This window comes from Oncorhynchus keta, chromosome 4 (genome assembly GCF_023373465.1).
Source record: "Oncorhynchus keta strain PuntledgeMale-10-30-2019 chromosome 4, Oket_V2, whole genome shotgun sequence".
In the NCBI taxonomy this organism is placed as follows: domain Eukaryota; kingdom Metazoa; phylum Chordata; class Actinopteri; order Salmoniformes; family Salmonidae; genus Oncorhynchus; species Oncorhynchus keta.
This window is the reverse complement of record NC_068424.1, coordinates 57410884-57435580: the sequence shown is the minus strand read 5'-3', so window position 1 is coordinate 57435580 and position 24697 is coordinate 57410884. Positions and strand designations below refer to the sequence as shown.

Below are 24697 nucleotides of genomic sequence, written 5' to 3'. Positions count from 1 at the left end.
CACAAGGAGACTGCCTATTACGCGAATGCAGTAAGCCAAGGTAAGTTGCTAGCATTAAACTTATCTTATAAAAAACAATCAATCATAATCACTAGTTAACTACACATGGTTGATGATATTACTAGATATTATCTAGCGTTTCCTGTGTTGCATATAATCTGACTGAGCATACAAGTATCTAAGTATCTGACTGAGCGGTGGTAGGCAGAAGCAGGCGCGTAAACATTCATTCAAACAGCACTTTCGTGCGTTTTGCCAGCAGCTCTTCGATCTGCATCAAGCATTGCGCTGTTTATGACTTCAAGCCTATCAACTCCCGAGATGAGACTGGTGTAACCGAAGTGAAATGGCTAGCTAGTTAGCGTGCGCTAATAGCGTTTCAAACGTCACTCGCATTATTTTGCATTATTTAAACCAAATTGAACATGTTTCATTATTTACTTGAGGCTAAATTGTTTTTATTGATGTATTATATTAAGTTAAAATAAATGTTTATTCAGTATTGTTGTTATTGTCATTATTACAAATAAATAAATACAAATCGGCCTATTTTAATCGGTTTTGGCCTTTTTGGTCCTCCAATAATCGGTATCGACGTTGAAAAATCATAATCTGTCGACCTCTAGTCCAGATGCCTTTTCAGTTCGGAGGGTTTCATGCTCTCATTATCTAACAGCTTGTTGCATAGGACGCACTGCGGTCTACACTCACCCTGCCTCTCTTCTATATATGTAAAACCAGATTTCATGAAGCCGGGGTCGTATTTTTCTTCTTGACAGGGGCTGTGCCTTTTTGTTGACATTGGAAGCAGCAGTAGATTAAGAGGGAGATGCACCTTTTAAAAATGTGTCCATGATTTTACTCTGACAGCTAGGGCTGGGCGTTATACCCTATTTTATGACATACCGGTATTGATGCAGGGACCGGTTTGGGTTTTTACTTTACCTTCTATACCGTTATTTGAATGTTTGGTTTGTTAAATGTGATATGCCATTGTTAATGTCAATCTTTATAGTTTACTTAGCTACTTGAGTCATCTCTCTCTGCTCTTTCTCTCCGTGCCATTTTCCACACAGACCTAGCCACGCCACCTATCACTTAAGGAGTGCATTTGATGTTCCTCAACCATGAGACACTTGCGTTCAGTCTGCATGGTCAATGCAGCACATGCAAAAATGTTGATGACAACAATACTGTTTTCACTTTGCTTCTTAATTTAAATCCTCTAGTGTTCTATAATGACACTATTAGTTTGTGTTTCATCAGCAAACAGTTTCACCAACAACGACGAGACGGCCTACAGGGAGGAGGTGAGGGCCCTCAGAGTGTGGTGTCAGGAAAATAACCTCACACTCAACGTCAACAAAACTAAGGAGATGATTGTGGACTTCAGGAAACAGCAGAGGGAACACCCCCCTATCCACATCGATGGAACAGTAGTGGAGAGGGTAGCAAGTTTTAAGTTCCTCGGCATACACATCACAGACAAACTGAATTGGTCCACTCACACTGACAGCGTCGTCAACCTCAGGAGGCTGAAGAAATTCGGCTTGTCACCAAAAGCACTCACAAACTTCTACAGATGCACAATCGAGAGCATCCTGGCGGGCTGTATCACCGCCTGGTACGGCAACTGCTCCGCCCTCAACCGTAAGGCTCTCCAGAGGGTAGTGAGGTCTGCACAACGCATCACCGGGGGCAAACTACCTGCCCTCCAGGACACCTACACCACCCGATGTTACAGGAAGGCCATAAAGATCATCAAGGACATCAACCACCCGAACCACTGCCTGTTCACCCCGCTATCATCCAGAAGGCGAGGTCAGTACAGGTGCATCAAAGCTGGGACCGAGAGACTGAAAAACAGCTTCTATCTCAAGGCCATCAGACTGTTAAACAGCCACCACTAACATTGAGTGGCTGCTGCCAACACACTGTCATTGACACTGACCCAACTCCAGCCACTTTAATAATGGGAATTGATGGGAAATTATGTAAATATATCACTAGCCACTTTAAACAATGCAATGTAATGTAATGCAATATAATGTTACTTACCCTACATTATTCATCTCATATGCATACGTATATACTGTACTCTACATCAGCGACTGCATCCTTATGTAATACATGTATCACTAGCCACTTTAACTATGCCACTTTGTTTACTTTGTCTACATACTCATCTCATATGTATATACTGTACTCGATACCATCTACTGTATGCTGCTCTGTACCATCACTCATTCATATATCCTTATGTACATATTCCTTATCCCCTTACACTGTGTATAAGACAGTAGTTTTGGAATTGTTAGTTAGATTACTTGTTGGTTATCACTGCATTGTCGGAACTAGAAGCACAAGCATTTCGCTACACTCGCATTAACATATGCTAACCATTTGTATGTGACAAATAAAATTAGATTTGATTTGATCAGCAAACAGCTAGTTTGTCTTTTCTTAGCAAGTTGCCCTAAATCTTGTGAGACGCTAATGCTAATAGCTAGCTAATAAATATACTGAGTAAGAGCAAACTTAGCTAGCTAATACAGCCTGCTAATACCAGTGATGGTGTAGCCTGATAATGTCAGTGATACTGTAGACCTGAATTTGCTTTGGTTGAAGTGGAATTGAACAGCATAAAACAATCGGAATGGAGAAAGACTCATTGAAATGACTTGTATGTGTTGCCACCCTAGGATCACTCACTAATCACAACTTTTATTATTCAAAACTAAAAATATCATACTGTCCAATTGAAAAAAAATACTGTGATATAATATTTTGGTCATATCGCCCAGCCCTACTGACAGCTAGCCTGTGCAATACCTGCGGAACACATCTGCATAGTTAGCAATCAAGATATATGTCAGAAGATAATGGGGGGGCGAGAACGTTATTGTATTGGTCAGTGAGTGTGTGCATCGCGAAAACCCTCCAAGTCCGAACGTAGCAAGCCATTTCACCACTGCCGACGCGCTACACGTGTAAAGTCAGCAACAGTAAGCTGTGCAGCGCACGCACGCCTGTGTGTAGCGGTAACATTGTGAAATTCAGCAACAATATGCGGTGAGGCCGTATCCTTTCAAAATGAAAGGTTTGGTGTGGCGGTTACCTTAAATATTTTTTATTACATTTTATATATTGCACACATGCCCTTAACACCCCCAGTTGAGATTCCCTGGTTTAAAGCACATTTTTACAAGCCTCAGTCATAAATGACCACTCCAATAAGGCCCGTATGGTGAACGACGTGACTGGAAGGCCTGTAGAATCGTGACTCTTTCGAGTTTCCAGTTCATCGTTAGCCAGGAGGGGGTCATTTGTGCTCTTGGCATTACTGATTCAAATGAATGAAATGAGTCAATATTTGTTCAGTCAAAAGAACAAGTTGAAAAGATCAGTCAGTAAAAAGAGCTGAACTTCCCATCACTAGTTACTGCAGATGCAATAATGCCCACATGCAGGAACTCCCTGAATTGCGGACTGCAATTGCACCCTTCTCAACCAACATGAGTCTAGCTAGCCCTGTCATATGACCAAAACAATGGAAGTTGGATGAGCCTCCCATATTGAATTTGGATGCTATCATTAAACACCAGATATAGGTATCTCCAGTTATTCTAGTAACTAAGGGAATAACAATGTCATGTAATAAAATAACTATTTCAAATTAAAGAGCTCTTTTGAAACTTTAGGTTAGGTAGCTAGCGACTTCAACAGTTATGATTTAATTAGATTATTACTACATTAGACCAAATCACCCCCATCTGAAAGACTACCCAGACGTCGTCAAGTCTAATTTTAAAGAGCCGAAGAACAAGCCGATTGGCATGTGTTTCTTTCTGTTTTTTATTATAAATTCAGTTTTGGAGGTGCGTTTCCTGACCGATTCCGCATTTGGTTGATAATGTTTATCCCCCATGAGACACTGTAGATGTGGAAGCCTATTTCACTTCCTCCAAATCCTCAGAATGAATCTAAGACAATTCGATAAATCTGTAATTAATTGTTATGTTTTTATGTTTTAGTTGCGCAGTTTTACATCTAAGATGTTTGGTGTTTCTCAAGTTAAAAAAAATGTGAGATGTTATGTAAACAAAGTCGGGGTGCTGTGCATGTCTGTTGCTGTCTATGCTATTTGATAGAGAGCAACCACTGCAGCTGTTCACACCATGTTAGTGGGCAAATGTACATCGTCAAATCAAAACCGAAATCAAAACTCAGTTTTAGATGAGACTGACTTTATGACCAAAATTATCCTATTTACACTTTGTATTCAATTTTGACACTAGAATAACTGTTTCTGACTCATGTCGATTCCACATGGGCCGTTTTCAAAGGGATGTGTTGCTTTTTAAAGGCAGTCGCTCTTTAAAGTTACTCAACATAAGTTGTCTTTCATTCACAAGAGTTTGACATTTCCCTTTGATGTAGATATTCTTCCCCAAGTCCCTGTCTCTATTAGCCACAGCGTCACTGCCGCTATTTTGCGGAACAGTTCTAGGAACATAAGTCTTATACTAGCCTACAGTACACCAGTTGCATGAAGACCGTAAAATGTAGGCTATGAAATTGTAAATCATGTAGAAATGTGTGTGGTGTATGTGTGCGGTGCGTGTGCTTGCACACACGTGAGTTTGAATGTCTGGCTTTGGGCCAGCAGGCGTCAGACTTCCTCAAGCTTAACAAACAGATGTCAGTTCAGATCATAGCCAAATAACCTTTGTTTACCCAGCTTAAAATCATCCATGCAAAGTAAGGACTCCTCCAGACAGCAATACAATATTTTGGATGATTGACCCTGTAGTCACCTATTGGGATTCCTGATTGACCTGTTGTCACCTTTTGGGATTCCTGTAGGCCTATTATCTCAACTAGTCAGTTGAAACATTATAGTGAGATACTGCATTCGTATGGGTAGCCTAGCGGTTAAGAGCATTGGGCCAGTAACCTGAAGGTCGCTGGTTCAAATCCCGAGACGACTTGATGAAAAATCTGTCTGTGCCCTTGAGCAAAGACACTTAGCCCTAATTGCTATTGTAAGTCGTTCTGGATATTGGTTAAGAGCGTCTGCTAAATGACTCAAATGTAAATAGTGTTGTAAGGGGCATACATCGAATAGTATCCTGACTTGTTGTGCTGCTTTTCTTCAGGCTTGTTGGTGGGCACCATGGATGTTGTCCTGGACTCCAGTGCCAGAGTGGCTCCCTATAGGATCCTGCACCAGACAGGGGACTCTCAGATCTTCTGCAGCATCGCATGTGGTGGGTGCAAAACCATGCCATGACACCTCTGAATATTCTGGGACAGACAAACTTTCTTTGAAGCTAGCCTATTTAATTAAAACTGAATAAAAGCGCTAGGCATATATAAATGTGATCCATTATCATCAGGTGTTAATTAAGAGACCTCTCCTTGATCTGCAATGTTCTAGGTTTATCCCATAGATATTAGAACCAGTAGATAGTGATAGCTCTGACGTCATCCACGTATTCCTATGGAAAACTCCTGCTGCAGCATGAAGCCGGAAGTATTTAAATTTCAAGCGCGCCATGGGGCTGGATGGCACCAAAACCGCTAAGGATCATGGTCGAAGTAGTCATTTTCATCCTGCCTGAGAGAGTCAAACTTAATGTCTATGGCATGAGGGCGCGAGCCTCCTCGTAGCCTGCCGTCCTGAGATTGGTCTGTTTCAGCACGTGGTCCTGTGTGACGACAAATGTAGTAGTCAGAATGGATCACTATTTAATTAAATATCTCAATTTGTAGCAAACTTTAAAATATTTCACAGTGGGGACCAGGGCTTTTGGCACCTCTAGTTCCAGAGCTTGTGGCTGAGGGGTACAGGAGCGAGAGAGAAAGCAGACGATCCCCCAAAAATTATATCCGCTCCACGCTCCAGTCATATTACACGCGCTCCTCTCCACTCCGCTCACATCCTCTCACCCCAGAACTCATGGCTGAGCGGTACCTGACTGAAATTGGAGTGCGAGAGAAGGCCGAAAGTCCCCAATTTTTTAAAATCCGCTTCACTCTCCAGCCAAAGAGCTTGTGACTTCAAGCTCCAGACCGGTCACCGGGGGACTGGTTTATTCACATCTGTGCCAAGAATGTTAAAGTGACAAGGAGAGGAACACACTTTAGAACAGTGTTGTATATTACTCAAGTCCCGATTTTCATGACTTTTAACTTGACTTGCACTCGACCATTGAGGACTCGCACTCGCCATCTAGACCATTAGTGACTCAGACTGGCCCCACGTGACTTGTATTTCCACTTGGACTGGATAGGCTACTATGATGAGCAGAATATTAGCAGCGCTGGATGAGCAGAGCAGCGAGGGTTCTGTTCTCTAGCAGTGGGAATTATCTAACATACCTGGCACAGCCAACATCAGGCTGGTGAGCTGTGGAGGAGCAAGCGAAGAGTGTGGGCAGGCAGGCTCTGCGCCGCTCAGCCGCCGATCATAGGCTACACATCGCACAAGCCACTCTCTTGCTTCCCCGTAACCACCAGTCAACAGCCTGCTATTTAGCTTTGCCTGGTTAAGAAATAGAAACTTCTTCACGAAATTGAAAACAATAGTATTGAGTTTAATAGCACAGCAGTGTAGCTATTTGTCTCTCATTGTGGGTAGAAAAGTAGTCTGTCTTTGAATTTTCATCTTGCTCTACCCTCGCACTCCCCCCCTGCATCCCATAGTCAGGTTCTGACAGGTCTCCCTTTAGTTTTTACTCTGCAACTAACTACTCAAATATTAGTGGGTCGATTACAAAAAATTAGCTGAGAGCCCGACCATTTATATATTTAGTAAATAAGTAGTGAAATGCTATCGAGTAGAATTTGTGGTAGTGATGAATAATATTTAGGGCTACCGAGTGACGCAGTGGTCTGAGGCACTGCATCTCAGTGCTATAGGCATCACAACAGACCCTGGTTCGATCCCGGGTTGTATCACAACGGGCCATGATTGGGAGTCCCATAGGGCGGTGCACAATTGGCCCAGCGTCGTCCGGGTTAGGGGAGGTGCACTGTATACTCTCTAAAGCACACCCATACCCAATTTTTACCTTGGTGTTGATGTGGGTAAATACTGTGTTTTCCCAGGCTCCTCCCGGAAGGAGATCACAGAGCATTGGGAGTGGCTGGAGACCAACCTGCTCCAGACGCTCTCCATTTTTGACAACAACGAAGATATCACCACCTTCGTCAAGGGGAAGATCTCGGTAGGCAATGCTGCCACAAAGTATAGTTCAACCTCATAGAATTAGAACAAATTAGAATTAAATTATCATACCCTGTTATGTCCTAGCTAATTGTTGCTCCATCTTTAAGATACTGACTCAGTTCCTGATGCAGATTTATGCATCATTGTCACTTTAATCTGAACTAGAGGCCTTCACAGGTCTAGAAAGTTGGACCCGTTCCAAAATTAACCTGGGTGTTTTCCATCCGCACCCATACAGACATTTTTTATTTAAATATAGAGACCCATTCTGAATTGACCTGACGACAACTAGACCCATTCTGGATAGACCTGGTCCAGTCCTGGTCTGACCGATCATTAGGAGTATCTCTACCGCTCCTGCTGTCTCTAGAGAGTTAAACAGCAGGTCTGGGACAGGTAGCACCTTCCGGTGAACAGGTCAGGGTTCCATAGCCGCAGCAGCCCCCTGCAGCAGCATAAATGATACAATTTCTCTCTGTCTATATATATTGTAACAGAACCTTACTCCCTCCTCCACTCTTTCTATCTAGGGCATCATCGCCGAGGAGAACAAGAGCAAGGCTGCCCTGGAGGATGAGGACTCTGGCAAGTTCCGTGAGGCTGAACTGAAGATGAGGAAGCTGTTTGGCATGCCCGGTGAGGAGAAGCTGGTCAACTACTACTCCTGTAGCTACTGGAAGGGCCGTGTGCCCCGGCAGGGCTGGGTCTACCTCAGCGTCAACCACCTCTGCTTCTACTCTCTCCTCCTGGGGAAAGAAGGTTGGTGTGGAGCAGGGTTTCCGTTAGCTGTAAATGCCGGGTAAAAAAAATACATTCATTCATTCATACATACATACATACATACATACATACATACATACATACATACATACATACATACATACATACGTGCATACATATGCATTCATACATATTCGTTCATACATATTCATTCATACATACATACATACATACATACATACATACATACATACATACATACATACATACATACATACATACATACATACACACACACAAATAGACTGACGAGTTTCAGAAGAAAGTTCTTTGTTTGTGGCCATTTTGAGCCTGTAATCGAACCCACAAATGCTGATGCTCCAGTTACTCAACTCGTCTAAAGAAGGCCAGTTCTATTGCTTCTTTAATCAGAACAACAGTTTTCAGTTGTGCTAACATAATTGCAAAAGTGTTTTCTAATGACACAATGTGCCATTGGAACACAGGAGTGATGGTTGCTGATAACGGCCTATGAAGATATTCCCTAAAAAATCTGCCATCTCCAGCTACAATAGTCATTTACGACATTAAAAATGTCTACACTGTATTTCTGATCAATTTTATGTTATTTTAATGGACCAAAAATGTGGTTTTCTTTCAAAAACAAGGACATTTCTATGTGACCCCAAACATGTGTGTGCAATATGTGTGTATTAAAATTGTTGCCAGCCAAATTATTAAAAAAAAAAAATCCATTGCTAAATAATGCTTTGTGTTAATTGGTGGAAATACCAGACGATGTGCTCCAACTTCATAGGTAAATATACTTCGTAGGATAATAAATCCTTAAGCTGCTTGGAAATTAGTGTTGGGTGTGTGCCTTTTTAGAAGAAAGAAAAAAACTCAGGCAAAAGATGCAATTGAAGTCCGTTTCCAGTGTGCCGGCCGAGAGGGGGTTCTTTCTCCAAAACCGATTAAAGACGGCCTCAAGATCACGCCTTCTTGAGGACAAAGTAACTAGGCTGATGTAAATTATAGGCAAATTGTGTTTGTCAGGCCCGTTACTAGCAGTTCTACCTCACCCCTCGGTAAGATCAACATATCCCGCCCATGTCATGTATAGTATCAAGATTTGGAATGGATTGATAGAGTAGAGTAATGATGTGTATCATGCACAATTGGTGCATTTCAGTTCAGCTTATTCAGTAGCACTTGGAAATTAAACATCATTGCCAACTTTTCACATCGGACTGTTAGAATGATGCAATCACTAGGCAGCCAACTGCCTATAGTAGGAAAATTAGTTGTTATCAATGCTAAATCGCAGCGGGAGTTGGGTGGGCCGGGCCAGTCATGGTAAGAAGAGATCCAGCTTTTGTCAAATGTAGCTAACCATTTTCTTAACCTAATTTTCCTAACCTGTATGTTAATTCTGACCTGCTACGAAAAGTCACATCTGACTGCTGGATCCCTTCTAGCCATGACCTGGTGTTCGTAAACAGCCATGTTTTATTTATTAGGTCTAATTAAAATGTTCATGTCGAGGCTAAATAAAATTAGAGAAGCCTAGATTGTATTTGAAAACAGCTGTGTTTTTGTTAATTAAAATTGCCATACAAATAGCCTATAGGACATGTTTACAAATGTATTACTATGTAGGCATCTAAGCAAAACATTTATTATTTTATGATTTATAGCAGGGAAGAAGAAGCAACAGGCAAAATGTTTTGCTTTTCAATAAAATCTGTCATGTTGGTATAAGGACATTAAAGGCTCATGATGAATTCATGAATTACAATAATATAATGTGATTTTGAGCACTGTAGGTGAATGCCCTAACACCCAATTCATATGGATGTCTGGTCAATTAAAATCCTAACGGAAACCCTGGTGTGTGCATGCATGTGGGTCTGAGAATGAAAGCAATGCACTGTATGTGGGCAGTGGTCTTATGAGATTACAGAAGAAGAGAATGAGGCTCAGAGAGTGTGTGTATGTTGAGGAATGTGATTGACTCATAGTGAATTGCCCCACTTCAATGTTGCAGCACCAACCCCCAACACAATTCTGTACTAATTCAAACCTCTAAGATAGCATTCTATGAAATCTACCTCTTTCTTCCTCCTACTGTTTCTGCCCCTCTACTGAACACCTTCTATTCTCCCTGCTCCCTGACCCCAAGGACTCCTTCCTTTGCTCTCTCGCTCTCTTCTCTTCCTGTCTATCTCTCTTTTTCTATGCTGTATCTCCCTCTGTCTCTCACCCTCTTTTCTGGGCGAAGTAAAATATTTCTGTGACAGCGTCTGCTAAGTGATCTCGCCCACTCCTCCCCTTACAGTGACCCTGGTGGTGCAGTGGACGGAGGTCACCCGCCTAGAGAAGAACGCCACGCTGCTGTTCCCGGAGAGTGTGCGGGTGAGCACGCGGCACACGGAGCACTACTTCTCCATGTTCCTCAACGTTAACGACACCTTCAAGCTCATGGAGCAGCTGGCCACCATCGCAATGCGCCAGCTGCTTGACAACGAGGGCTTCGCCGCCGACCACTCGCTGCCTAAGGCCTGCAAGACGCTCAAGAATGTCTCGGCACTGAAGAGGTAGGTGGGTTCAAGAGTAAGGAATGTCCTGTGTTTTTCTGACCATTAAAAAATGTGGTATTTCAAACAACTGTTTTCACTGAAATGAAGTGGTACTTCCAAGAACGTGTCTTTTAATCCTCTAGAGAACAGGTGTAGTCAAGTCAGGTACCAACACACCAGATTTAGCAAAGACAGGTCCTCAATGTAGTGGTCCGTGTCTGCATCTCACCAATAGATCATTTTTGGGGGGTATAGTTCTAGACAGTATTCATATTTTAGTGTGTATATATATTTACTGTATCTGTAGTGTTTCTTAGTTTTGTAATTTACTCTCTTCCTCTCACTACTGGATGTCAACTACAGGGACCTGGACGCACGGGCCAAGAACGAACGTTACCGGGCGCTGTTCCGCCTGACCCAGGACGAGCGCCTGGATGGACACACAGACTGCACGCTGTGGACTCCCTTTGCCAAGATGCACATCGTGGGCCAGCTGTTTGTCTCCAACAACTACATCTGCTTCTGCAGCCGTGAGGAGGACCTCTGTCAGCTCATCATCCCCCTCAGAGAGGTGCCTATACACACAACCCAACGCAAAGCACGAGCGCTCTCTTTCTTTTGTTTCCTGCCTCCTTTCTTTCTCTTTCCCCCTCTTTTCCATATATCCTGCATCCCTCTTTCCTATTCATTTTAATTTTCTTTCACTCTCACTTTCTTACCCTGTATCTGTCTTTTTGTTTTTCATGGGGGACATACCCTCATTGTGGGATGTGCTTAATGTTCTTAACTACTGTACAACTTTATCTTTCCTTCGCTCTCTAGCTCTCTTCCCCTCCCTTTCTCACGCCCCTCTGTTTTATCTCTTCTCTCACCTCCTTCCACCCCATCTCTCTTCTACCCTTCTCTGACTCTCCTCCCTTCCGTCCATCCTGCTCTCTAGGTATCCATTGTGGAGAAGGCAGACAGCAGCAGCGTCTTGCCCTGCCCCGTGTCCATCAGCACCAAGAACAAGATGACCTTCCTCTTCGCCAACCTCAAGGACCGCGACTTCCTGGTCCAGCGCATCTCCGACTTCCTGCAGCGCACCCCTGAAAGTGGCCATTCGGTGAGCCAATCAGAGGGGAGGTGTGCTGTTAGTCTACCCTTTGAGCTAGGCTTAGGCTAGGCTTTACCTTCATGCCAACTTTGTGACATACCGGGATGTTTGGTAATGCACAAGGGGCGCTGTTTTCAAACCTAATGCAAACAAGTGCATGTTAAAGCCCATAGAGAATGCTACCTAAATGTGAACGAGCACATTGCGAACATTTTGCACAGTTTCTTACCTAAACTATACAAGTAACAAAAAAATGCTACTCGCAGTTTGCTGCACGCACAAAACAAATATTAGCCAGCAAGGCTCTTGGTCCAGAAGATGATTTTCTGCTGTTACCAAGTGAATGCTTGATTTTGCAAGAATAGATAGTTACTAAACTAGCTACTAAATTAGCAAACCATATGTACAACTGCAGAGCATTTAGCACATGTTAGACGGTTAATTGAATAGTTATAAGATATCTAGCTGACAAACATTTAGTTGTGAATTCCATACTGTAACTAGATCACCTGGCGTGTGCTGCACAACAGTGAGTGACTCAAAAAGCTCCTGTCTCTTGTTGTTGCGTGCTTGTAAACAAACACTGCGTGACTGGAGACAACCGTAACCTTCATAATAATGTGACAGGTGACACGAAGAACGCAATGTTTTTTATCTCCTAACCTATTGTACAGGTTGACTGCAGGTATTTACTTAAAAAGTTGCTACAAATATTCACATTTATTGAAAAACTTCAAAGAAATTGTTTCAACGGTATTGACGGTATTTAAAAACCATCCTGTGTCTTTTTCCAAATACCCCGGTATATGTTATAAACGGTATACCTAGAAGAAAAAGAAACGCACACCTATTTAGGCGAGGTGCTGGCTAGCGGAGTAGAAAACTTGAAAATAAAAGAGCCGCACACTCTAGGAGCTCAGATGCAAAAATGTAGTTACCAACGTTTCGACAGCCAAGCTGTCTTCATCAGGGTATAGTCAGGGGATAAACGGTATACCGCCCAAGCCTACTTTGAACTGTCAGTCACGTTCTGTCGTGAACGAGATCGCAATTGTGATGGATAATGGGGCTTTTTGATGTATACAGTGATTTTTATGCTACTTTCTGCATAACAATAATATGTTGTAATCACTCATTTGTGTTCATGCTTTTGGCAGAATGATTTCTCTGAATGCATTAGTTGGTTACACATATCAAAATATCCTTGTATTCTTTCTCTCCTAACACCCCTTTAAATCCCCGATCTCCTCCTTCTCCCCAGGGTTCTCCCAGCCCTAGTACCACCCCTCTCTCCTCCAGCCTCCCCACACCCACTGGTGCAACAGGGGAACCGTCCCAGAGGCGCCACTACAGCCCCAGCCTGCCAACAGCCACTCAGAGCCTGCTCCGCATCTACCAGAAGCACGCCCCAGAGGAACACGGACCCAAAGCTGTGAGTTCAACCCCACTCCCAGACCCACGTCAACGGCTTGGACAGTCTTATACTTTTAGAATATCCTACGCACTTTCTATAGCGTTTTATTACTTCAGTGTGGTCATCTGTTTTTAATCTGAAGTGATCCTTTCTAAAACAGTATTTTATTGTCCCTACCTAAAGATGTAGACAGTTGGATGCTTTATAGTGTAGGCTAATGTATGCTGTGTCTATGGTTCTGGTTCTGGTCCTCAGGGTTAACATTACACTAGAGGAAATACTATCTTAACCAAATGTGTACATAGGCATGCTTGAAGGCCATCATCTGTTCATTCATCTAGCTCAGCTATCTAGCTCAGCTTTAGGATACCAAACTCAAGGTATTGTTGGATCATTGACTCTTAGTAGTACGTCTTTGTTTGCTTTTCTCATTACATTTACATTTAAGTCATTTAGCAGACGCTCTTATCCAGAGCGACTTACAAATTGGTGCATACACCTTATGACATCCAGTGGAACAGCCACTTACAATAGTGCATCTAAATCATGGTGCCAAAGGAGCATAGTCTCCGTGGCCATACATCATTCTGGTCGTTATATCGTTAAAACACCCCTTTAGCTCAATTACATTTTTGTTAGGTCATACTGATATACTGACTCCCCCCTTTTCTTTCTCCTCAGACAAAGGAGAAGATGAAGGAGGAGTTGTGGAACATCCACTTCCTTGAGTTTGGCAGGGGTGTGTGTATGTACCGTACCTCCAAGACCAGAGAGCTGGTGCTCAATGGGATCCCTGAGAGCCTCCGGGGGGAGCTGTGGCTGCTCTTCTCAGGTTGACATTTTATCCAACAATTTCATTTCAAGCACTTTATCTTTTATAAATGGTTAATTGTTACAAAGCGCTTCTAAGCTTATACCCCCCCAAAATAACCCTTCTTGCAGGGTTTGGGTTAATGGATTAACACAATAACAACAATAATGAGGCTATATACAGGGAGTACCGGTACCGAGTCGGTGTGCGGGGGTACAGGTTAGTCAAGGTAATTTGTACATGTAGGTAAGAGTGATGTGACTATGCATAGATAATAAACAGCGAGTAGGAGCAGTGTACAAAACAAATGGAAGGGAGGCGGTGTCAATGAAAATAGTCCGGTGGCCATTTGATTAATTGTTCAGCAGTCTTATGGATTGGGGGTAGAAGCTGTTAATGAGCCTTTTGGTTCTAGACTAGGAGCTCCGGTACCGCTTGCCATGCAGTAGCAGAGAAAACAGTCTATGACTTGGGAGACTGGAGTCTCTGACAATTTTATGGGCTTTCCTCTGACACCGCCTATTATATAGGTCCTGGTTGGCAGTATACTTAGCCCCAGTGATGTAGGTGAATGCACCAATTTGTAAGTCGCTCTGGATAAGAGCGTCTGCTAAATGACTTAAATGTAAATGTAAATGTACTGGGAGGCACGCACTCTGTTGCGCCTTAAGGTCAGATGCCGAGCAGTTGCCATACCAGGCGGTGATGCAACCGGTCAGGATGCTCTCGATGGTCCAGCTGTAGAACTTTTTGAGGATCTGGAGACCTACGCCAAATCTTTTCAGTCTCCTGAGGGGGAAAATATTTTGTCGTGCCCTCTTCACGACTATCTTGGTGTGTTTGTACCATAATAGTTTATTGGTGATGTGGACACCAAGGAACTTGAAACTCTTGACCCGCTCCACCACAGTAATTGCACTCAATGTTTCTTAACTTGTGCTGAATCTGATGAAAGTTATTCTCAACTTCTGCTTTGGCTGTGCAGAGTCTAGGTCTATATGTGAGCCTCTGGCTTAAACCACTAGGCCACTTGGAACTGTTGCAGACGCACCATGTCTTTGGGATGTTTTTAGCAGCACCTCAGTGGGGTTTCAAATCACCAGCCACAAGTAGTGTCATTGCAGAGGAACTTCTCCTGAAATGGTTTCTGTTCTTCTCTGTGGGTTAAAGTTTAAATGGCCCTAGCAGACTGTACTTACCCTATATAAAGGTAACATAATTGTACATTGCTAAGATAAAGTAGATAATTTACTAAATATAAACGAATACACTGACTCAATATACGCCATATATGGTTTCTTCAAACACAATGATTTTGAATGCCAGAGTTTGAAGGTTAAATAGAGCGTAAATAGTTTTTATGAGGAATAAGAGGACATCTATGTTTATATGTGAGTGCTCAAAAAGTTCTACAGCTGCATCATCGAGAGCATGGTTTCATCACTGGCTGGTATGGCAACTGCTTGGTCTCCGACCGCAAGGCACTACAGAGGGTAGTGCCAACGGCCCAGTACTTCACTGGGGCCAAACTTCCTGCCATCCAGGACCTCTATACCAGGCCGTGTCAGAGGAAGGCTCTAAAAATTGACTCCAGCCACTCTAGTCATAGACTGATCTCTCTGCTACCACACGGCAAGCAGTACCGGAGCGCCAAGTCTAGGTCCAAAAGGCTTCTTAACAGCTTCTACCCCCAAGCCATATGACTCCTGAACAGCTAATCAAATGTCTACCCAGACTATTTGCATTTCATTTTACGCTGCTGCTACTCTGTTTATTATCTATGTATAGTCACTTTAATAACTCTACCTACATGTACATATCTCAATTCCCTTGACTAACCTGTGCCTCCGCACATTGACTCTGTACCGGTACCCCCTGTATATTGTTTCGCTACTGTTATTTTACTGCTTCTAATTAATGTTTTTATTTTTCACTTGTTTTCTTTAACTGTTGGTTAAGGGCTTGTAAGTAAGCATTTCACTGTAAGGTCTACAGGTCACATATAAGATTGATTTGCTAGCAGTTGTTTGTGCCGGAGTGTGAAATGAGTGTGGGTGTCTAGTCTTTCAGGGTGGATAAAATCAAATTGTATTTGTCACATGGGCCGAATACAACAGGTGTAGACCTTTACAGTCAAATGCTTACTTACAAGCCCTTAACCAATGATGAAGTTTAAGAAAATTAAGAAAAAAGTAAGCGATATGAAAAACGGTGATGTACTGTGTCGAACGTACTACCCAAGGAACTTGAAACTCTCAACCTGCTCCACGACAGCCCCGTCAATGAGAATGGGGGTGTGCTTGGTCCTCTTTTTCCTGTAGTCCACAATCATCTCCTTTGTCTTGATCGCGTTGAGGGACAGGTTGTTGTCCTTGCACAACATGGTCAGGTCTCTGACCTCCTCCCTATAGGCTGTCTCATCGTTTTCAGTGATCAGGCCTACCACTGTTGTGTCATCAGCAAACTTAATGATGATGTTGGAGTTGTGCCTGGCCGTGCAGTCATGAGTGAACAGGGAGTGCAGGAGGGGGCTGAGCACGCACCCCTGAGGGGCCCCCGTGTTGAGGATCAGCGTGGCGGATGTGTTGTTACCTACCCTTACCACCTGGGGGCGGCCCGTCAGGAAGTCTAGGATCCAGTTGCAGAGGAAGTTGTTTAGTCCCAGGGTCCTTAGCTTAGTGTTGAGTTTTGAGGGCACTATGGTGTTGAACGCTGAGATGTTGTCAATGAATAGCATCTCACATAGGTGTTCCTTTTGTCCAGGTGGGAAAGGGCAGTGTGGAGTGCAATAGAGATTGCGTCGTCTGTGGATCTGGTGGTTCCGTATGCAAATTGGAGTGGATCTAGGGTTTCTGGGATAATGGTGTTGGTGTTTCTTATAAGTTTCCGCGTTAGAGTCCCGCTTCTTGAAAGCGGCAGCTCTACCCTTTAGCTCAGTGCGAATGTTGCCTGTAATCCATGGCTTCTGGTTGAGGTATGTACTAGAGGTCGGCCGATTATGATTTTTCGATGCCGATTTTTGGAGGACCAAAAAAGGCGATACCGATTAATCGGCCGATTTTAAAATAAAAAATAATAATAATAATTAAAAATAAAAATGTATTTGTAATAATGACTTTTACAACAATACTGAATTAACACTTATTTTAACTTAATATAATACATCAATAAAATCAATTTAGCCTCAAGTAGATAATGAAACATGTTCAATTTGGTTTAAATAATGCAAAAACAAAGTGTTGGAGAAGAACGTAAAGGTGCAATATGTGCTATGTAAGAAAGCTAACGTTTCAGTTCCTTGCTCAGAACATGAGAACATATGAAAGCTGGTGGTTCCTTTTAACATGAGTCTTCAATATTCCCAGGTAAGAAGTTTTAGGTTGTAGTTATTATAGGACTATTTCTCTCTATACCATTTGTATTTCATTAACCTTTGACTATTGGATGTTCTTATAGGCACTTTAGTATTGCCAGTGTAACAGTATAGCTTCCGTCCCTCTCCTCGCTCCTCCCTGGGCTCGAACCAGCAACACATCGAAGCGTTACCCATGCAGAGCAAGGGAAACAACCACCCCAAGGCTCAGCAAGTGAAGTTTGAAACGCTATTAGCGGGCGCTAACTCGCCAGCCATTTCACTTCGATCATACCAGCCTCATCTCGGGAGTTGATAGGTTTGAAGTCATAAACAGCGCAATGCTTGACGCAGAACGAAGAGCTGCTGGCAAAACGCACGAAAGTGCTGTTTGAATGAATGTTTACGCGCCTGCTTCTGCCTACCACCGCTCAGTCAGATACTTAGATACTTGTATGCTTGTATGCTCAGTCAGATTATATGCAACACAGGAAACGCTAGATAATATCAAGTAATATCATCAACAATGTGTAGTTAACTAGTGATTATGATTGATTTCTTTTTTAAGATAAGTTTAATGCTACCTACATTTACATAACAGGCCATTCCGATTAATCGGTCGACCTCTAATATGTACATAGAGTCACTGTGGGGATGACGTCCTCGATGCACTTCTTGATAAAGCCAGTGACTGATGTGGTGTACTCCTCAATGCCATCGGAAGAATCATGTACAGTGCCTTTGCACGCCTAATTTTTCAGTTTTTGATTTGTTAAAAAAGTTTGAAATATCCAATAAATGTCGTTCCACTTCATGATTGTAATATAATAATATATGCCATTTAGCAGACACTTTTATCCAAAGCGACTTACAGTCATGTGTGCATACATTCTACGTATGGGTGGTCCCGGGGATCGAACCCACTACCCTGGCGTTACAAGCGCCATGCTCTACCAACTGAGCTACAGAAGGACTTGTGTCCCACTTGTTGTTGATTCTTCACAAAAAAATACAGTTTTATATCTTTATATTTGAAGCCTGAAATGTGGCAAAAGGTCGCAAAGTTCAAGGGGGCCGAATACTTTCGCAAGGCACTGTAACATATTCCAGTCTGTGCAAGCAAAACAATCCTGTAGTTTAGCATCTGCTTCATCTGACCACTTTTTTAAATAAACCGAGTCACTGGTGATTCCTGCTTTAATTTTTTATTGTAAGCAGGACTCAGGAGGATAGAGTTATGGTCAGATTTGCCAAATGGAGGGCGAGCTTTGTACGCGTCGCAGTATGTGGAGTAGAGGTGGTCTAGAATTGTTTTTCCTCTGGTTGCACGTTTAACATGTTGATAGAAATTCTGTAAAACTGATTTAAGTTTCCTTGCATTAAATTCACCGGCCATTAGGAGTGCCACCTCTGAGTGTTTTCCTGTTTGCTTATGGTGGAATACAGCTCATTTAGTGCGGTTTTAGTTCTAACCTCGCTCTGTGGTGGTATATAGACAGTTACGAAAATAACAGATGAAAACTCTGGGCAAATAGTGAGGTCTGCAGCTTATCATAAGATACTCCACCTCAGGCGAGCACAACTTTGAGACTTCCTTAGATATCGTGCACCAACTGTTTACATAAATGCATAGGCCCCCGGCCCGTGTCTTACCAGAGGCTGTTTTTCTCTCTTGCCGATAGTGTATAACCTGCCTGCTCTATGTTCTTAATATCGTTGTTCACTGTGTTGCCACCATGTTAGCAACACAATGAACAATACTCATTATCAATAAGTGAGTCTGTGTGTGCAAGCAAGCATTGTGTGTGTCAAGACTACATCCACATCAGAATTCGGTTAGTATCAAGGACAGCAGTCACTCCTACCTTGTGATCTGAAGGTAGTGTGTGTTTGTCTCTCTGCCGTGGTTATTAGGGAAGTGTTGTTATTACCTAGTGGTGCAACGTCTGACTAATCTGAGATCAACTGACTCCCTGGACTCCGGAGTCATATGGCCTGTGTTGCTATGTGGATGTGTCATACTATGTTAAAATGGTAGCACTTAATAAACGGGGCTAAATTAACAGGATTGTGTCATTCAATGATATCTGGAGTGAGAGTTAATGACAAGTCTAAATTCTGTTTTCAGGAATCCCTCGAAATTAGTGTTTTCTAGCAAATGTGTAAAGGTTAACCACGTTTTTGATGGTACAACAAAGAAACTACCAGTTGTCTGAATCTGACCTCTATTTTTATTTATTTTTATTTTTTACAATGGTTAGAATCAAAAGGATCTAAACATTAAATAATTTGCCCACTGACAAACCCATATTGTCTGGGTCTGTCTTATAATCTATTGAGTTAACCACTTACCCCCATCCATCCATCAATCAATCCATCCCCTCTCCAGGAGCTCAGAATGAGATGGACACCCACCCTGGCTACTACGCTGAGCGGGTGGAGCAGGCCATGGGCCGCTGTACCCTGGCCACGGAGGAGATCGAGAGGGACCTGCACCGCTCCATGCCTGAGCACCACGCCTTCCAGAATGAGATGGGCATCGCTGCCCTCCGCAGGGTCCTCACCGCCTACGCCTGCCGCAACCCTGGCATAGGATACTGCCAGGTATGCCGACTTGTCGGGGGGGGTTGTACCACTCCCTGGGCAGGACGCTAGTCTGTCGCAGGGCCGCATTATCAACACTGACTTAGACTTTATATTACAATTTCTTACTTACACTACATAACCAAAAGTATGTGGACACCTGCTCGTCGAACATCTCATTATAAAATCATGGGCATTAATATGGAGTTGGTCCCCCCTTTGCTGCTATAATAGCCTCCATTCTTCTAGGAAGGCTTTCCACTAGATGTTGGAACATTGCTGCGGGGACTTCCATTCAGCCACAAGTGAGGTCGGCCAATGATGTTGGACGATTAGGCCTGGCTCGCAATCGCCGTTCCAATTCATCCCAAAGGTGTTCGATAGGGTTGAGGTGCAGGCCAGTCAAGTTTTTCCACACCGATCTCGACAAACCATTTCTGTATGGACCTCGCTTTGTGCACAGGGCATTGTCATGCTGAAACAGGAATGGTCTTTCGTCAAACTGTTGCCACAAAGTTGGAAGCACAGAAACATCTAGAATGTCGTTGTATGCTGGAACTAAGGGGCCTAGCCCGAACCATGAAAAACAGCCCCAGCCCATTATTCTTCCTCCACCAAACTTTACAGTTGGCACTATGCATTCGGGCAGGTAGCGTTCTAATGGCATCCGCTAAACACAGATTTGTCCGTCAGACTGACAGATGGTGAAGCGTGATTCATCACTCCAGAGAACGTGTTTTCACTGCTACAAGGTGGCGAGCTTTACACCACTCCAGCCGATGCTTGGCATTGAGCATGGTGATCTTATGCTTGTATGCGGATGCTCGACTATGGAAACCCATTTCATGAAGCTCCCGGCAAACAGTTCTTGTGCTGATGTTGCTTCCAGAGGCAGTTTGGAATTCGGCAGTGAGTGTTGCAACCGAGGACAGACGCGCTATGCGCTTCAGCACTCTGTGGTCCCGTTCTGTGAGCTTGTGTGGTCTACCACTTCACCATATAGCTATAATTAGAAAATACCAGGAAAATACCAGGAAAATGTCATCTAAAACAAAGCGTGAATGTTTTCTTGAAACATAATCATGATATTTTAACTAGGTTCTTTGACTGTAAATGATTCTGTCAGGGTGACTACTCGTATCCGGGAGGCTTTTCATTGACCCATAAACTGTTTATTCATTACTGTAAAGCAGTGTTTCCTCTGGAAAATGTGTTAGCTGTGGGGGGGAAAGTAATCGGGGGTGGGGGTGTTTCGGGTCTTGGTTCTGTTGACATAGTTCTGGTGACTTTTCCTTTTTAGAAGGAAAAAACTCAGTCTAAAAAATAATTTCCTCCCCAGAAATGAGCTCAATTACGTATTGGTAAAATTATTATAGTATACAGGATGCAATTTAAGGTTGAGTCCTGCATCTATCCAAAGAAACACAACAGAGACCTTCTTTCTGAAATAAAAACGTTTATCTTGACAAAATTAACAGAGGAACATTTGACTGAACATGAATTAGAGCCCACTAAGTCATGTTCATTACAAAAGGAGGGTGTTGGAAATCTCTTTCCAGGTTCTCACAAAAACCGAGTTCTGACATAGTTTACAGCTTGTCAGAGCACTTTATTCTTCTGGGCTTTTGGAAAAATATTTGTAATTGAATTCCTTGATGGAGGGGGGGGTCGCATGCAGGAGGCGAGATGCTCTCCCTGCAGTCTATTCCTCAAGTCTGTTTTGACCTGCAATAACAGAAAGAATAATAAGAGAAAGGAGAGGGACAAAGGGGATCTACTTTCACATTTAAATGCTCCTACACCCTCTTACAATTAACAGAAGGCACTGGTATTGCCGGTGCATTTGCATGCCAGCTGTTTAAGGCAGGAGTAGACAGCCCCAAATCATCAAACTGCGAGGCCAGCTTTGTCATTGCCGTCAGCTGGTCAAACCCCTGAAATACATGGAAAAAAATATATATGTACACCATTAAAGAGCCAACAGAGAAATTTGACCATGTGGTGATTTACAGTTGAAGTCGGAAGTTTACATTTACACTTGGAAGAGCATGGAAGAGCATCAGTAAGTCAGTGACTCAGTCCCTGTAATAGGGTTAATGTACCTGTCTGTTTCTGTTGTTATAAACCTCTGTATCTATCACTGAACCGTTCTCTCTCTCTCTCCAGGCGATGAACATTGTGACATCGGTACTGCTGCTGTACTGTACGGAGGAGGAGGCCTTCTGGCTTTTGGTGGCTCTGTGTGAGAGGATGCTGCCTGACTACTACAACACCAGGGTGGTGGGTGAGTGACTGACACAACCTCTCATAGACACACACTTGTGTTTAATTCCATTGGGTTATGTCTTTGTTTTGTCGCTCACTACACGCTTAGGAAAGAATCCTCTGTTATGATTCCTCCAAATCCCCTCATTTCAGAGTGTTTTATAGGGTAGACAAGCCCATTCTTCGTTCACTGCCCTTCAAATGGCCGTCACTTAAATTAAATTTACAGTGGTCACACAGTGACTGTGTCCCAATACCTATACTTGTGCTCTAAATTAATAGGCTATTTGGGTATGGAAAAATAGAACATTCTATAGTATGTGAAATTTTAGAAAATTGAGAATGCTTTAAATGCCAGGATGTCATACTCATTTTGTATTTTCATCTAGTAGAATTCCCTGCAGAGAATTGTCTTTCCACACATGTTTGACAATAGTTGATAATTAGAATAGGAGACGCGTTCTACAAAATTGAACGAATGTCTGGGGAACAAGCACGATTGCACTTCTAAGATGACACCTTCTCAGCAATGTTCCCTCTAAATTGCACGCCATGAAGAAATATCAGCCCACACAGAAGCACGAGTTTGAACTTCACTCAACTTTCTAGAGTTTTCCCCCTTAGTTAAACTCTATCAACGTTTCCCTTTACTGTGGGAATTGTGATCGAACCAACGCAATATTAATGCAATGCAACATACCTAAACAAAAAAAAACTATGCAAGAGATTTTGTTGTGGGCAGAATGCAGGTAGGATTCTATTGCATTAACACGCACGAATCAGCCCATACTCTACACAGACCAGTGAGGCATAACCAATCAGAGCTGCATTAGGCCTATATGCAAATAGACCAATGCTATACAGTGCCTTCAGAAGTATTCAGACCCCTTGACTTTTTTTTCCACATTTTGTTACTTTACAGCCTTATTCTAAAATGTATCAAATGGTTCTTCTCATCAATCTACACACAATACCCGAGAAGGACAAAGCAAAAACATATTTGTTTACATAAGTATTCAGACCCTTTACTCAGTACTTTGTTGAAGCACCTTTTGGCAGCGATTACAGTCTTGAGTCTTCTTGGGTATGACGCTACAAACTTGGCACATCTGTATTTGGGGAGTGTCTCCCATTCTCTGTAGATCCTCCCAAGCTCTATCAGGTTGGATGGGGAGCGTCGCTGCACAGCTATTTTCAGGTCTCTCCAGAGATGTTCGATCGGGTTCAAGTCCGGGCCCTGACTGGGCCACTCAAGGACATTCAGAGACTTGTCCTGAAGCCACTCCTGCGTTGTCTTGGCTGTGAACCCCAGTCTGAAGTCCTGAGTACTATGGAGCAGGTTTTCATCAAGGATCTCTCAATACTTTGATCCATTCATCTTTTCCTCCATCCTGACTAGGGTTGCACATTTTGGGGAATATTCAGAGGTGGAAACTTTCTGTGGGAATATATCGGAATTAATGGAAATATCTGCAAATTAATATTAATACCATTTAAATGTAATGTTTTTTGCATTGGATATATTTACCATAACATAACAAGTAGACATAATTGCAATAGAAAAATAAATACATTTCGTTACAAATTGAACTTTAATTAAATGAGTCAACTCTTCACATGGGATGATTTCACTGAACAACAAAAGAAAGGGAATATTGAATGATCCCCAATGATCCATCGCATCTCCCCAAAACATTTTCAACATACATCTGTAAAATTATAGTCTAGAAACTAAAGCTTTGGTTGTCTTCCTCTGTCTTCCATGTCTTCTCCCTGGAACTTCTCAATGTCCACCTCTTGAACATCAGACTCTGGGGCCTCATCTTCACTGTCACGTTCTGATCTCGTTGAGGATGGCTCATTGTCAGGCTCAAAAAGCCTCAAATTTGCCCGGATGGCCACCAATTTTTCAACCCTTGTATTGGTCAGCCTATTGCGTGCTTTGGTATGTGTGTTCCTGTCACGAGAATTTTCTCCCAATGGTCTAACCAAACTATTTTATAGCTTTGACCAATTCACCCGAGGTTGTAAATCCCGGGTTCAAAATAAGAATTGTGCAAATTCTCAGATACTGCAAAAGGTTAATTCTTTATTCAGAGAGCTCTGAAGTCAAAAATGCAAAAGCAGTAATTTTATAACTACCACCCCGACCTACTTACACACACACACAGTTTTATCACTTTTCTACCAGCCTTGGCAATTTCTCGCCGTTCCCCTCCTCCCTAGTTTAGAGAGGCCTTGGAAGGGCCCTCTTTCCTGTTGTCAGTTTTCAGAGTTACAACCAGGTCATGTGTAGCTCAAATTTCCTTTGTTTTCTCAACCATACATTTCTCACCCTTAACTTGTCTCACACATACATTATTGGATTATAGTCTTATAATTCTAATACATTTCACTGAGACTTTAAACATGTAAATTCCCTTATCAGTTCCCAAACAAGGACCAGGACCAGGCTACCAGCGCTCTGAGGCGGCTGATGTTGGTGGGATTTGGAGGATGATGGAGGCAACGGGGAAAGAGCCTCAGATCCACAAAGTCCCTTCCACCAGGTGGCTGATGAGATATGTTGGCACGACTGCCATATTGCATCTCCATCCCAAAGCCCTTGCTTGGAAGTGTACTTCGCCAGACTGCCAAGAACCT

General features: G+C 42.8%; 1 protein-coding gene across 5 annotated transcripts in view; it reads left to right on the top strand.

The window, feature by feature from the left end:
• The window catches only part of LOC118379282 (TBC1 domain family member 9B-like), a 48921-nt gene that overhangs the window by 5757 nt on the left and 18467 nt on the right, over positions 1 to 24697 (top strand). For 4 of the 5 annotated variants that reach the window (XM_052511176.1, XM_052511173.1, XM_052511181.1 and 1 more), the window contains exons 2-11: positions 5160 to 5270; positions 7114 to 7232; positions 7765 to 7993; positions 10293 to 10551; positions 10897 to 11104; positions 11474 to 11638; positions 12891 to 13061; positions 13725 to 13875; positions 19596 to 19810; positions 21956 to 22073. In XM_052511176.1, the coding sequence (XP_052367136.1) occupies positions 5160 to 5270; positions 7114 to 7232; positions 7765 to 7993; positions 10293 to 10551; positions 10897 to 11104; positions 11474 to 11638; positions 12891 to 13061; positions 13725 to 13875; positions 19596 to 19810; positions 21956 to 22073 (1746 nt within the window). The remainder of the gene's footprint in view (positions 1 to 5159; positions 5271 to 7113; positions 7233 to 7764; positions 7994 to 10292; positions 10552 to 10896; positions 11105 to 11473; positions 11639 to 12890; positions 13062 to 13724; positions 13876 to 19595; positions 19811 to 21955; positions 22074 to 24697) is intronic. The other variant, XM_052511178.1, reaches the window with a different exon arrangement.